General features: G+C 40.6%; 2 protein-coding genes across 12 annotated transcripts in view; one reads left to right on the top strand and one right to left on the bottom strand.

The window, feature by feature from the left end:
* The window catches only part of PARP14 (poly(ADP-ribose) polymerase family member 14), a 46,095-nt gene extending 42,763 nt beyond the window's left edge, over nucleotides 1-3,332 (top strand). The window contains exons 16-17 of the mRNA XM_007116692.4: nucleotides 2,011-2,185; nucleotides 2,848-3,332. Of these exons, the coding sequence (XP_007116754.2) occupies nucleotides 2,011-2,185; nucleotides 2,848-3,140 (468 nt within the window). The 3' untranslated portion in view covers nucleotides 3,141-3,332. The remainder of the gene's footprint in view (nucleotides 1-2,010; nucleotides 2,186-2,847) is intronic.
* HSPBAP1 (HSPB1 associated protein 1) overlaps nucleotides 1-13,039 on the bottom strand; it is a 90,852-nt gene that overhangs the window by 25,563 nt on the left and 52,250 nt on the right. For 5 of the 11 annotated variants that reach the window (XR_008617367.1, XR_008617370.1, XR_008617363.1 and 2 more), the window contains 4 exons: nucleotides 9,383-9,493; nucleotides 8,770-9,255; nucleotides 1,823-2,045; nucleotides 57-590 (listed from right to left, as the gene is read on the bottom strand). Coding sequence is in view for 4 of the 11 variants with exons in the window: in XM_024120187.3 (XP_023975955.1) it covers nucleotides 8,722-9,255; nucleotides 9,383-9,493 (645 nt within the window). In the remaining 7 variants the exon portion in view is untranslated. Of the gene's footprint in view, nucleotides 1-56; nucleotides 591-1,822; nucleotides 2,046-3,429; nucleotides 9,256-9,382; nucleotides 9,494-13,039 lie in introns of those variants that run through there. The other 6 variants (XR_008617371.1, XM_055084941.1, XM_024120187.3 and 3 more) reach the window with 4 other exon arrangements.

The following is a 13,039-nucleotide window of genomic DNA, read 5'->3' as shown; positions in this document are numbered from 1 at the left end:
TGTGTGTGTGTGTGTGTGTGTGTGTAATATGTATATAATTTTATATACATATTTACCCTTTCATCCCAGTGCTTTTCAGTCCTTCTTGTATTTCTGTGCCTCATCTGGGGTCATATTCCTCTGGCTTTAGTATTTCTTCTACTGCAGGTCTGGTAGTGATGAATTCTCTCAGTTTGTCTGAAAATTTATTTCACCCTCATTCTTTGAAGGATATTTTTGCTGGGTACAAAATTCTGAATTGGTAGTTATTTTCTTTAAGCACTTTGAAGAAGTTATTCTGTTATCTTCTGACTTTGTTTCACTCTGCACTTCCCTTCTCTCCAGGAACTTGGCTCAAATCCTTGTTGCCTTCAAACAGACTTTTTTCCCACTAGCTCTTCTAGTAGTTGTTGGCAAGACGTTTGGTCTGATACAAGTAGTCTATCATAGCCAGAAGCCTGCTGCTAAAATAAGCCTACTAAGTAAAGCTTAGAATTTATCCTACTAGGAATACAGACTCAGATTACTGTGTTCAAAATTACTTGAAATAATTTTCTTTGTGTGGTTATTAAATTTTAAAAGGGTTTGTGCTCACTTCAGCAGCATATATTCTAAAAAAGGGTGAGAAACAAGAATAAAAGGAGGAAGAAAAATTAAGAATGGTTTCAAAACTCGGTGTGAATAAAATTTTAAGGCTTTTAAAAATGAGTAAAATAAATAAGATTTAAAGTAAATAGAAATAAATCGGAAGTAGTTTGAAGATTAGAAACTTAGTTGTAGGTAAAAGGAAAAATAAAATTTAAGATTATAAATTGGATCAACAAAATACATGATAATGCTGAGACTTGGAACTAGAGGGCAAACTGTATCTTTTTTAAAAATTAATTAATTTTATTTATTTTTATTTTTGGCTGCATTGGGTCTTCGTTGCTGCATGTGGGCTTTCTCTAGTTGTGACAAGCGGAGGCTACTCTGTTGCGGTGCATGGGCTTCTCATTGTGGTGGCTTCTCCTGTTGCGGAGCACGGGCTCTAGGTGCCTGGGCTTCAGTAGTTGTGACACAAGGGCTCGGTAGTTGTGGCTCGCGGGCTCTAGAGTGCAGGCTCAGTAGTTGTGGTGCATGCGGCATGTGGGATCTTCCCTGACCAGGGCTTGAACCCACATCCCCTGAATTGGCAGGTGGATTCTTAACCACTGTGCCACCAGAGAAGCCCGCAAACTGTATCTTAATTAAAAACGGGAAACCCAAAACTGAAAAAAAAAAAAAAAAAGAAGAACCCAATAAAGGCAGGTAATAATAGTGTCAGACTCGAGAGTTCCCTGGACTGGAAGATTCTGACCACATGGAACCTTCACCTTGTGCCTGTCCATGAGGGTCCTTGCCTCCCTTACCCCACCCTTCACTCTTTCCCAAGTCAGCCTTATGAAACTGCCACCACCTGGTGATTAGGGGAGTGTAGAAACTGATCTGCAATCCAAGACCCAAGGAGTTTCCACCACAGCCCTGGAGGCCAAAGAGTATGGTCAAAGCATGGCCACTTTGGTCTATAACTAGATCCCCTCCCACCAGGATTCATGCCCCACTTTTCCAACTGGACCAGAGATTAATTTTCACTAATTAATTTCCTTCTTGCCTAGACACTAGTGCTTCTCCCACTATTAGAATACTCTCTCACTGGAGGAGAGAGACAAAGTGACATAGTGAGGTAGACGGCAACAGAAGCAGTTAGGAGTTGAAGAGGCTTTGGTCAGCCAAGTTCATATAATGAGGACTTAAGATCCTAAACATTGTCTGCTCACATGTGGTACATAAAAGATGTTTAAAATTAAATTAACGTTCTTACCAAGGCCTGTTTCTGTGAAACTCTGGATCTAAAAAGACTTCTGAATGTAGAAAGCTGCCATCTGGCATTGAATTTGCTGTTTATTGTAATTTGTATATACTCATGAGAAATAATGGTCGTGTTTCCTCTGTTGTATCTTGCCAAGGGCTCTTGGCACTGACAGCAAATTTTTCCTTATTGATTTGCAGATTGAGAGGATCCAGAATCCAGAGCTCTGGAAACACTACCAGACAAAGAAAAACAACATGGACGCCAAAAATGGCCAATTAATAAATGAGAAGCTGCTCTTCCATGGGACAGATGCTGACTCAGTGACACTTGTCAACGGAAAAGGCTTTAACCGCAGTTATGCTGGAAAGAATGGTAAGGATGCAAGTAATCTGGCTGCTTCAAATGAGGTGTCAGCCATGAGAACCCAAGCTGGCTGGGGACAGTATGGATGGTGTTGTGTTCTCTCATTGTTGGGGGCCATGTTACAGCCAGAGTTTTAGGTTAGACTCACTATATTTCATCCCGAAGGGACTGACTGGCCCTCCAGGGTGGGGGAATGCTTTTTAAGAATAAAAAACCAGGGACTTCCCTGGTGGCACAGTGGTTAAGAATCTGCCTGCCAATGCAGGGGACACGGGTTCGAGCCCTGGTCCAGGAATATCCCACATGCCACAGAGCAACTAAGCCTGTGTGCCACAACTACTGAGCCTGCGCTCTAGAGCCCACGTGCCACAACTACTGAAGCCTGTGTGCCTACAGCCCATGCTCTGCAACAAGAGAAGCCACTGCAATGAGAAGCCCGCACACCATAACGAAGAGTAGCCCCCACTCGCCTCAACTGGAGAAAGCCCGCACGCAGCAACGAAGGCCCAACGTAACCAAAAAAAAAAAAGAATAAAAAACACACAAAAAATTTAAAAGAAGCTTTAGAGAGAACTGAACATTATTTTAACATTATTTGACATATTGGGTCAACATGTCAAATTATAGACTAAATTGAAATCCTTAAAGATGTTTTGTTTTTCTCTTCATAGCTACGGTATATGGAAAGGGAACCTATTTTGCTGTCAGTGCCCGTTATTCTGCCAGCGATACATACTCCAGACCGGACGTAAATGGGAAGAAGCGTATGTATTATGTGCGAGTACTCACTGGATCCTACACAGTTGGAAACAGGTCATTAATTGTGCCTCCTCTAAAGGACCCCCAAAATCCTACTGACTCGTATGACACTGTCACAGATTGTGTGCAAAATCCAAATTTATTTGTGGTATTTTATGACTACCAGGCTTACCCAGAGTACCTCATTACTTTTAGTAGATGTTAACATTTTGGTATCCTTTGCAGAAGATATTATTCATCTATACATAGCTAACTATAAAGCAAGCTGTAGTTTTTTTTTTCTCTTAACAGCTTTTTCTAAGATCAGAGGACCCTTGTCACTGAAATCAGACATTCCCCAGCCTCTCTTTCAAACTGGAATGAACCTATCTTGAGAGCAATAAATTCGAGAATTTAATTGGATAACTTACAGTTACAACTGTGTTGTCCTCAACCATGGATATCAAATCTGTATACATACAGGTGTTTTATTTCCAGGAAGGAGAGTATAACATTAATCTGTCTTTTTTATTTAAATTGGGGTATAGTTGCTTTACAATGTTGTGTTCGTTTCTGTTGTACAACCAAGTGAATCAGCTATGTGTATACATATATCCCCTCCCTCTTGGATCTCCCACCCCCTCGCCGCCATCCCACCCATCTAGGTCACCAAAGAGCACTGAGCTGAGCTCCCTGTGCTATACAGCAGGTTCCCACTAGCCATCTGTTTTACACTGGTAATGTATACATGTCAATCCCAATCTCCCAGTTCATCCCACCCCCACTTCCCCCTCCACGTCCACACGTCCGTTCTTTACGTCTTCATCTCTATTCCTGCCCTGCAAATAGGTTCATCTGTACCATTTTTCTAGATTCCACATATAAGAATAACATTAATCTTACAGGCAGAGGACACAGTGATATAACTTCAGCTGCCACTGAGAGACAGCTGGTATCATGTCAGGACTCCATACTGCTCTGGGGAGCACAGTATTACTAAGTGGGTGGGGCTGCTCTCTTCCCTGGGTGCAGGGATGGTGTCTAATTTTCTTTATCCCTGGGCTGAGGTCTGTGCCTGTTGTACAATAGATGCTCCATAAGTGTTTCATAAACCACTTAAGAATGAAGAAGCCCTGTCAGACTTCTAACCAAAGTGGGAACCATCTCTTCAACACCCTTGACTTATTGTTACTTTGCCTCAAATCGATGAGATTCCATGGCAGGGAGCTTTTTCACAAAGGAGCCTATGGACATGTGGGACAGCTCCGGTCAGGGCTGTGGGACTGCAGTGCAGCCATGTCCTGCACAGTCCAGGGGGCTGTGGTCTAGCTTGGGGACTAGGTGAGCTGTATCCCATGGAGTTGTGCAGTGCAGCAGTCCTGTTTCCAATTGGTCCTTTCTAAAGTTGAACCCAAATGCCTTTTTATAACTTTTATTCATGGTCTTAGTTCTGCCCAGTGGAAAAAAGGGATAATGCCTGCTATATTTTCAGTGTGAACCCCTTCTACTATGTTAAGATTAAATGATTAAATAGCACATTTTTCTTGGCAGCCTAGCTTTTGATGATTTTAAAGCCTTGTGCATAAATAAACCAAAGGAATTAAGCAGTCATATTACTAATTTGCTAACTCAGTAGCTATAGGATAGTAATGGAAAGTTTCTTTTTTAACTTCCTCAGGTAAATTTCAGATTCTAACACTGTTTATTGAGTGCCTACATTAACCAGGTACTATAATAGGTGATTTCACATAACTATTTATTTTCTTCCCCCAAACACTCTTGTGAGGTAAGAATTATACCCCCATTTTAAAGCTGAGGAAACTGATGCTCAGAACACGAGAAGCTTCCTTGCCTTAAGTCACCTGGCTGACAGGCCTCAAAGCCAGCAACTGAATCTGGGTCTCTGTGTCATCAAGCCCCTTGCTCTTCCCACTATAGAACATGGCTTCTAGATTAATGTTACTGATTCAGGAGTATCTCAGACAATCTGTGAATTATCCTCATTTTTCCTTGGCCTTGTCCCTTCTGGCTTTGGTTTTCATTGTAGAGTCTCTTCATTTGAAGCTCTGTAGGCCAAGAGGCCAGAGCTATGCCCATGGGGAGCCAGGACAGATGCTGAACTTGGATGCTAGGGGTCACCAGGAGGATAAAGGCACTCTTTCTTGGCCCCAGGGAACAATGCCTGCACTTCAAGTAAAGGAGGTTGAGGGGGCCATAGTTGCTGCTTCATTAAACACAGACGTCTTGAAATTTTTCTTGCTGTTGCTGTTTTTTAAGTGGATTGGCAAAGACTTCTAATTGCTTAGGAGTAGCTTTCCAGCCACTGGCATCTGAACTTGGGCTTGACAGTGAATGTAAGAAATAAAAAAGGAGAGACCCGCTCTCTAATTTGTTCTTGTTCTCCAGTGGTTTGGTTAACTTAGGCAAGGCTGAATACCAGGGTGTATTGCACCAAGTATGATGATTCAGTCCGTAAATGTTATAGTTACCCTCAATCTAAAGATATATGTCATACAACACAGGGAACATGGCCAATATTTTATAATATCTATAAATGGAGTATAACCTTTAAAAATGGTGAATCACTGTATTGTACACATGCAACACATAATATTGTACATCAACTATACTTCAATAAAAATTTTTTAAAATAAATATTTCCTCCTTTTTGAATAAAATGCTCGGAAAATGTTATTTGGTGGTTAAACATCTTTATCCTTTAGGGCAAATACAGGAGAGCTTGATGATAAACACAGGCCACTGCTGATAAAAGACCACAACTAAACATGACAGCATCAAGGGATCCTCACAGTATCAATAGCATTCAGCTGAAAATTACAGGAAGGGCACAGTACAGCTTTAGTTCAGTAAATCTGAAGGGCAGATTGACCCCAACAAGTAGCCCCTGCTAAAACAAGCCCACTTTGAGCCTGTGTTAGGTCTTGGTGGTCTACTCCAGGGCCAGAGATTCATAAACTTTTTTGCTATTTGAAGCACCTCAGGTGCTTGCTGAGACTGCAAAATCTGGCCCATCCCAAAGGAGGCAAATTCTATAGCTCTAGAGTGGTGCCCAGACATCTGCATCTTCAGCAAGCCCCTCAAATGATTCTGATATCCCTGATACCCAGAGCTGCTTAGGACTTTCATGGGGCCCAGGCAATTTTGCCTTTGTAGGCCCCTTACTCCATGAAAAGTATTAAACATGATACTTCGCTACTGCATTGGTATAAATAAGAATGTAATCGAAACTAGATTATATTCTTTTATTTTTAACGAAACTAAAACATTTCTGTAGACCCTAAAAGCTCAGGGGCCCTAGCTACTTTGCCTACCGGATAGATCACCCTGCTTATATGTGGATACTGTAACTTTAGGTGTAACACTTCAATCACTCTAACCTCTGGAGGGTCAAAGTATTAATATTTACTTAATAATTTAGTTCACTCATTCGGGCATGCTCTTCTGAGAAATGCAGGATGAAATGGGACCCTACTTGGTGGCTGACCATCTCCCCCTTTAACTGTCTATTCTCCTTCCCACACTCCCCAGTTGCAGATAGCCAGGATCTCTTGCCGTGTCATAATCTCTATCTCTATAAAATTAGGAAATTATCTCCCAATACCCATTTACATTTCGAATGCATTCATATCAATGTCTTAACTCTCTACCCAGGTCTCTGCATGCCAGAAACTATTACCTCTAACTGAAATCAATACTTTGCCCACAGAACAGCTTTCAAACCTTTCTGACCCCAACATACACTAAGAAATACATTTTATATCAGGCCCAGTACACACACAGATATAACTGAAAAGTTTTATGAAGTATATTTACCCTGAAAAAAATTTTTCCTGGACAGTTTCACAAAATAATACTTATATTTACTATTGAATTCACTGAAATTACATATTCTGCTCCATTAAAAAAAAATGCTGGTCTCACCCACTAAATTGATTTTATGACTTGTTAATGGGTTACAATCTACAACTTGAAAAACACTGGTCCAAGTAGTAGCAAATAATAAAATATCTGGGAGGGAGGGGGTGAGGGAACCCTGGGGGAGGGAGGGGGGAGGGAATTCTATTGAAGGAGGGTATGGGGGAGCTCTCAGTGAGGGCAGGTGTAAAAAAAAATATATAGCTGAAGACAAATGTCTATTTCTGCAATAGGGATATACCTACTACAGGTAACAGACATCTGACTGTTAGCCACAACATCCTCTGCCCCAGTGTTTCTGAAGGAGTATTGGCCAACAAGGTCTCCTTTTTAAAAAATCCACTCAAATATTTAAGGAGCACCTACCATGTGCTTGGCACTGATCAAGACTGCAAATATACAATAATCAAAACAAAGTCCAAACCTTCATGCAGTGACATTCTCGTTGGGGGAGATAGACAGTAATCAAATAAATATGCAAATATATAGTGGTCAGATGGTGGTAGGTGCTACAGAAGGGTCTTTTTTCAGACCCTTCTTTTCCTGGGCATGTTCACCTCCCTTCCTCTTTTCTCCCAGAAAGTACGTACTCTCTTGGGATTTACTTATACCGTCAGTTTGACCTGAGAAGGATGGGGCCAGTAGTCAATTCTTCTTAAAAGGTGACTTTGTGTATCTTTTCTGTTTTGAATGGTTACTGAGTTCAATATTTTTTTTTTTTTTTTTTTTTTTGTGGTACGTGGGTCTCTCACTGTTGTGGCCTTTCCCGTTGCGGAGCACAGGCTCTGGACGTGCAGGCTCAGCGGCCATGGCTGATAGGCCTAGCCGCTCCACGGCATGTGGGATCTTCCCGTACTGGGGCACGAACCCGCGTCCCCTGCATCGGCAGGCAGACTCTCAATCACTGCGCCACCAGGGAAGCCCCAATATGTTTTTATAATTTTAAAATTCTTACTTAGACGGTAATGATAATAATTATCCCCACATATTGCAAATGTAGTGAGAGTGGGATCAAGTTCACTAAGCCAAGCTTTTAGTTAGTTTCAGGAGTCAGTAGCATTTAGTCCTTTTTTTTCCAGGGCTGGTGTTCCTAGATGTCCCAGTTCCTTACACAAGGAGGCCTCTTATTGGGTCCCCACCTACTTTTCTCCTGATTGGTATTCTGCTCTGGATTACAGGGGTTAACCAGTGAGAATTCTAAAGATGTGAGAAATGTGATCACTTCAGATCAAGGCTAGACTTCAACCTGCATTTGAATTAAGAGATCAAGAACTTAAAACAATCATAAATCTTCCCACACCATCTTATGACAAAGAGTCCATGATATCTACTGAAATTAACAACCACACCCCTACCCCGCAAAAAGCTAGAATTCACCCAATGGATGCATTAGATCAGGAGTTAGCAAACTTTTAAAATATTTTCAGCTTTGCGAGCCATACTGCCTCTGTCACTACTCAACTCTGCCACCATAACCCTAAAGCCACCACAGACAATATGTAAATGAATGGCATGGCTGTGTTCCAATACAACCTTATTTACAAAAACAAGCAGCAGGTGACCCCTGCTGATGGAGAGACTATTTCTTGGTGAGAACACTAGGGGCTTACATCTGAGACAGGCTGATGAGATAGGAAAGGAAAGTCAAAGGCACTGAAGAAAGAGGCCTACCAATAACAAAGAGCCAGGTTGTCCAAAGAGCAATGTGTATGCAAGAAGGTGGCAAGAGACTAAAATGTTAATTAGGTGAGAACAGGACATTTATAAGCATATGCAAATTGACCTTTTGCCATTTCATCTTTTATTTTAAAACTATATTATTTTAAAAATATTCTTAAAATATTATTGAAAAAGTCATTTTTCTATTAGAGTCACAAACTTCTTCCTTGAATCAAAAGTTGTGCCACTATCCTGGTTACCTGTGGATTCACCAAGCAATCCAGCAAGTCATCTGTAGAAATGAATGTTTGGGAAGGGGCCACAGTACTATTTGAAGCAATCTGTTCCACAACTGCATTCTCACTTTCACTCATCATTCGTTGTCTCTTGGTATAATGCAATTTTCCAAAGCGTTTTCCATTTTTGCCAACGAAGTCTTCACCATCACTTTCAAACATGCCTCCTCTTTCTGAGGGTGGTTCTTGGGAACCTGGTATCACAGGAACCAGATCAGGACCAAAGGGACTTGCTGCCTCCTGTTTTACTGTTCCCAAGGTTAAGTTGTGGCTACTAGTTTGTTCTACCTCCATGTGGTTGTGCACATTTAATTCTTCCTTTATCACGTACTCTCCGTTTGTGCTCAGCGCTTGGGTTTCTACTACCTTAGGTGTTCCATAATGATCAAAAAAAGCAGAAACGGCTCCATTTAAGTAGCGACAATTGACTTCATGGGATGTTTCCTCAACCTAAGGAAAAAGAAAAACTCTTTAAAATGGTTATATGCACTTACATAAATTGGAAAACAAATGTTCCAGCCTGGATTGGTTTATCACAGGATACTAACTGCCATGATGAAAACCAGAAGGGACCTACCTCAGTTGGGTTTAACCAAGCTCTGGTATCATGTGGATTCTCTGCAGTTTTCAGGGCACACACAAGCATGCGGGTGATTGCCTCTTCTACCCGGGCTTGGTGGTCCTCTTCCTAAATCAAGGTTAAAAAAAGACTCATTTTTTCATTTGTCTCTGTGTCTCATTGCTTAAAATAGAGTAGAGTCTCTTAATTGTGTGTTCTGTTCTCTCATTAACATAAGCTTTGTAACTGAAGGAATATGTTGTTGGCAGACCACAATTTTTATGTATTCACTCTCCTCTGCCATCTAGAAGAGTTTTAGAATATTTCACCAACCAAATTTAAGTGTGTATCCTGTCTATAAGACATAGACCTTAAGTATGAACCACCTTGTGATTTTTTTTCCCAATATTTTCCATTCTCTGACATGTTTAAAGTTAAAAAAAAAAAAGTATTACATACAAAGGAATAATGCCTGTAGAGCAGTGGTCCCCAACATTTTTGGCACAAGGACCGGTTTAATGGAAGACAGTTTTTCCACGGGATGTGGGGGGTGGATTGGTTCAGGCAGTAACATGAGCAATGGTTCAGGCGGTAATGCGAGCGACGGGGAGCAATGGGGAGCGGCAGAGGAAGTTTTGCTCGCTTGCCCGCTGCTCACCTTCTGCTGTGCGGCCCGGTTCCTAACAGGCCGTGGACCAGTATCGGTCCACGGCCCGGGGGTTGGGGACCCCTGCTATAGAGGATCATTTTGATAAGCTAATTTCTTGAGGAACAGGAAATAATTATAATAAACATTCTTGGCCACAAGAATGAGATGACCAAATATCTAAATGTTTTTTTAAAGAGACAATAAGTATAAACTATGGTATTAATGATAAATTACATTATATATATATATGTGTATATATATGTAAAATTTTCTTTTTTTGGCAATCTTTTTTTTTTTCTTGGCCACGCTGTGTGGCTTGTGGGATATTAGTTCCCCAACCAGGGATTGAACTCAGGCCCTCGGCAATGAAAGCGAAGAATCCTAACCACTGGACTACCAGGGAATTCCTAGGGATAAATTACATTAAAATCAATAATTTTGTTCATCAAAAGATACCATAAAGGAAAAAACAAGCCAGATGTCTGTAACATATATAAGTGACAGGAGATGAATATGCAGAATATATAAAGAATCTGCACACATCAATAAGACAAATGACCTAATTTTTTTTAAATGGGCAAAAGACAAGAAGACAAACATGTCAAAAAAAGATCAATTATAAGGTTAAAAACACAAGAAAATAGGCTTAGCTTCATTCATAATCAGGGAAATGCAAATCAAGAAACCCATGAAACTGGCAAAAGAGGGTCTGATAATTCCAAATGGGGGAGAAATGTGCTTGATAGAAATCTTGTTGATGGTGGGAAAACATGTAGGCATTATTTTATAAACTTGAGTATTGTGTACCCTATAGACCAGCAACTCTAATCCTAGATATATACGTATATACATATTCTCTAGAGAAACTCCTGCACATGTGTATGAGAATATTCTATTTATAAGAGCAAAAGAAATTGGAAACAACCCAATTATCCATCAACAGAAAAATGAATCAAATTGTAGTACATTAACAAGAGGATATTATATCATGGTGAAAATGAATGACCAGCTACGTGTGACAACACAGATGAATCTTAGAAACATAATATTAAATTAAAAAAAAAAAACCAAATCCCCAAGATGAGATACCACTTCACACTAGGAAGGCTATAATAAGCCAGATAACGACAAGTATTGGTGAGGATATGGAGACATCAGAATCTTCACAAATTGCTGGTGGGAATGTAAATAGTACAGCTGCTTTGGAAAACAGCCTGGCAATTCCCCAAAGGTTAAATGTAGAGTTACCAGACGGTTAATTTTATAAGTCACCTTGGCTAGGCTATGGCGACCAAATGTCTAGTCAAACACTAGTCTAGATGTCACTGTGAAGATATTTCATAGATGCGATTAACATTTATAATCAGCTGACTTTAGGTAAAAGGAGATTATCCTCAATAACGTGGGTGGACCTCATCCAATCAGTTGAAGGCCATAGGAGTAACATTTAAGGTTTTCTGGAGAAGACATTCTGCCTCAAGATTGCAACAGAAATCCTGGGTGAGTTTCCAGCCTGCCAGCCTGTTCTACAGATTTTGGAATCCAGACTGCAACTTTAACTCTTGTCTGAATTTCCAGCCTGTTGGCCTGCCTTGGCTGATGTACCATATGACCCAGCAACTCCACTCCTAGGTACATACCGAGAGAAATGAAAGCATACATCCACACAAAAACTTGTACATGAATGTTAACAGTAGCATTATTCATAATAACCAAAAGTAGACACAACCCAAACGTCCATCAATTGATTAGTGGATAAACAAAATGTGGTATATCTGTACAATAAAAAATTTTTTAGCTATAAAAAAAAGGAATGAAGTACTGATACATGCTACTACATGGATGATTCTTGAAAACATTATGCTGAATGAAAGACACCAGCCATAAAAGGTGTCCCCTTCAAATACTTAAAACAGAAAAAAAAATTCTGTATAGTTTTAGAAGTAATGGGTATGGTTACAAGTAGGCAGATGACAGCTCCACGATGTAATGAGCTATCTTGGGAGGCAAAGCATCTGTAAGGCTATTGTAGACGTGACTTTGGCACTGGGAGTGAAAGTGAACTCCTGGGAGTGGAAGTGAACTCCATGCACTCTACCTTGATATTTGCTCTGATTTCAATACAGCGTGCTGCAAGCAGAATTTCTTTCTTTTTTTTCATGTATAGTATTTTTAAAGGTTTATTTTATACAGCAGTTTCTTATTACTTATCTATTTGAAACATATTAGTGTATATATGTCAATCCCAACCTCCCAATTCATCCCCCCACTCCCCACCCGCCTGCTTTCCCCCCTTGGTGTCCATACATTTGTTCTCTATATCTGTGTCTCTATTTCTGCCTTGCAAACCAGTCCATCTGTACCATGTTTCTAGATTTCACATATATGCATTAATATACATAATATATACAATATTTGTTTTTCTCTTTCTGACTTACTTCACTCTGTATGACAGTCTCTAGGTCCACCCACGTCTCTACAAGTGACCCAATTTCATTCCGTTTTATAGCTGAGTAATATTCTATTGTATATTATGTACCTCATCTTCTTTATCCATTTGTCAGTTGATGGGCATCTAGGTTGCTTCCATGATCTGGCTATTGTAAATAGTGCTGCAATGAACATTGGGGTGCATGTGTTTTGTTTTGTTTTTTTTTTTTTTGCGGTACATGGGCCTCTCACTGTTGTGGCCTCTCCCGTTGCAGAGCACAGGCTCCGGATGTGCAGGCTCAGTGGCGTCACGGGCCTAGCCACTCCGCGGCATGTGGGATCTTCCCAGACCGGGACACGAACCTGTGTTCCCTGCATTGGCAGGCGGACTCTCAACCACTGCGCCACCAGGGAAGCCCACATGTGTCTTTTTGAATTCTGTTTTTCTCTGGGTATATGCCCTGTAGTGGGATTGCTGGGTCATATGGTAGTTCTATTTTTAGTTTTTTAAGGAACCTCCATACTGTTCTCCATAGTGGCTGTATCAATTTACATTCCCACCAACAGTGCAAGAGGGTTCCCTTTTCTCCACACCC

The sequence above is a fragment of the Physeter macrocephalus genome, chromosome 1 (genome assembly GCF_002837175.3).
Source record: "Physeter macrocephalus isolate SW-GA chromosome 1, ASM283717v5, whole genome shotgun sequence".
Lineage (NCBI taxonomy): Eukaryota > Metazoa > Chordata > Mammalia > Artiodactyla > Physeteridae > Physeter > Physeter macrocephalus.
Note: the sequence above shows the minus strand (reverse complement) of the source record. Positions and strands in the feature narration are given on the sequence as shown.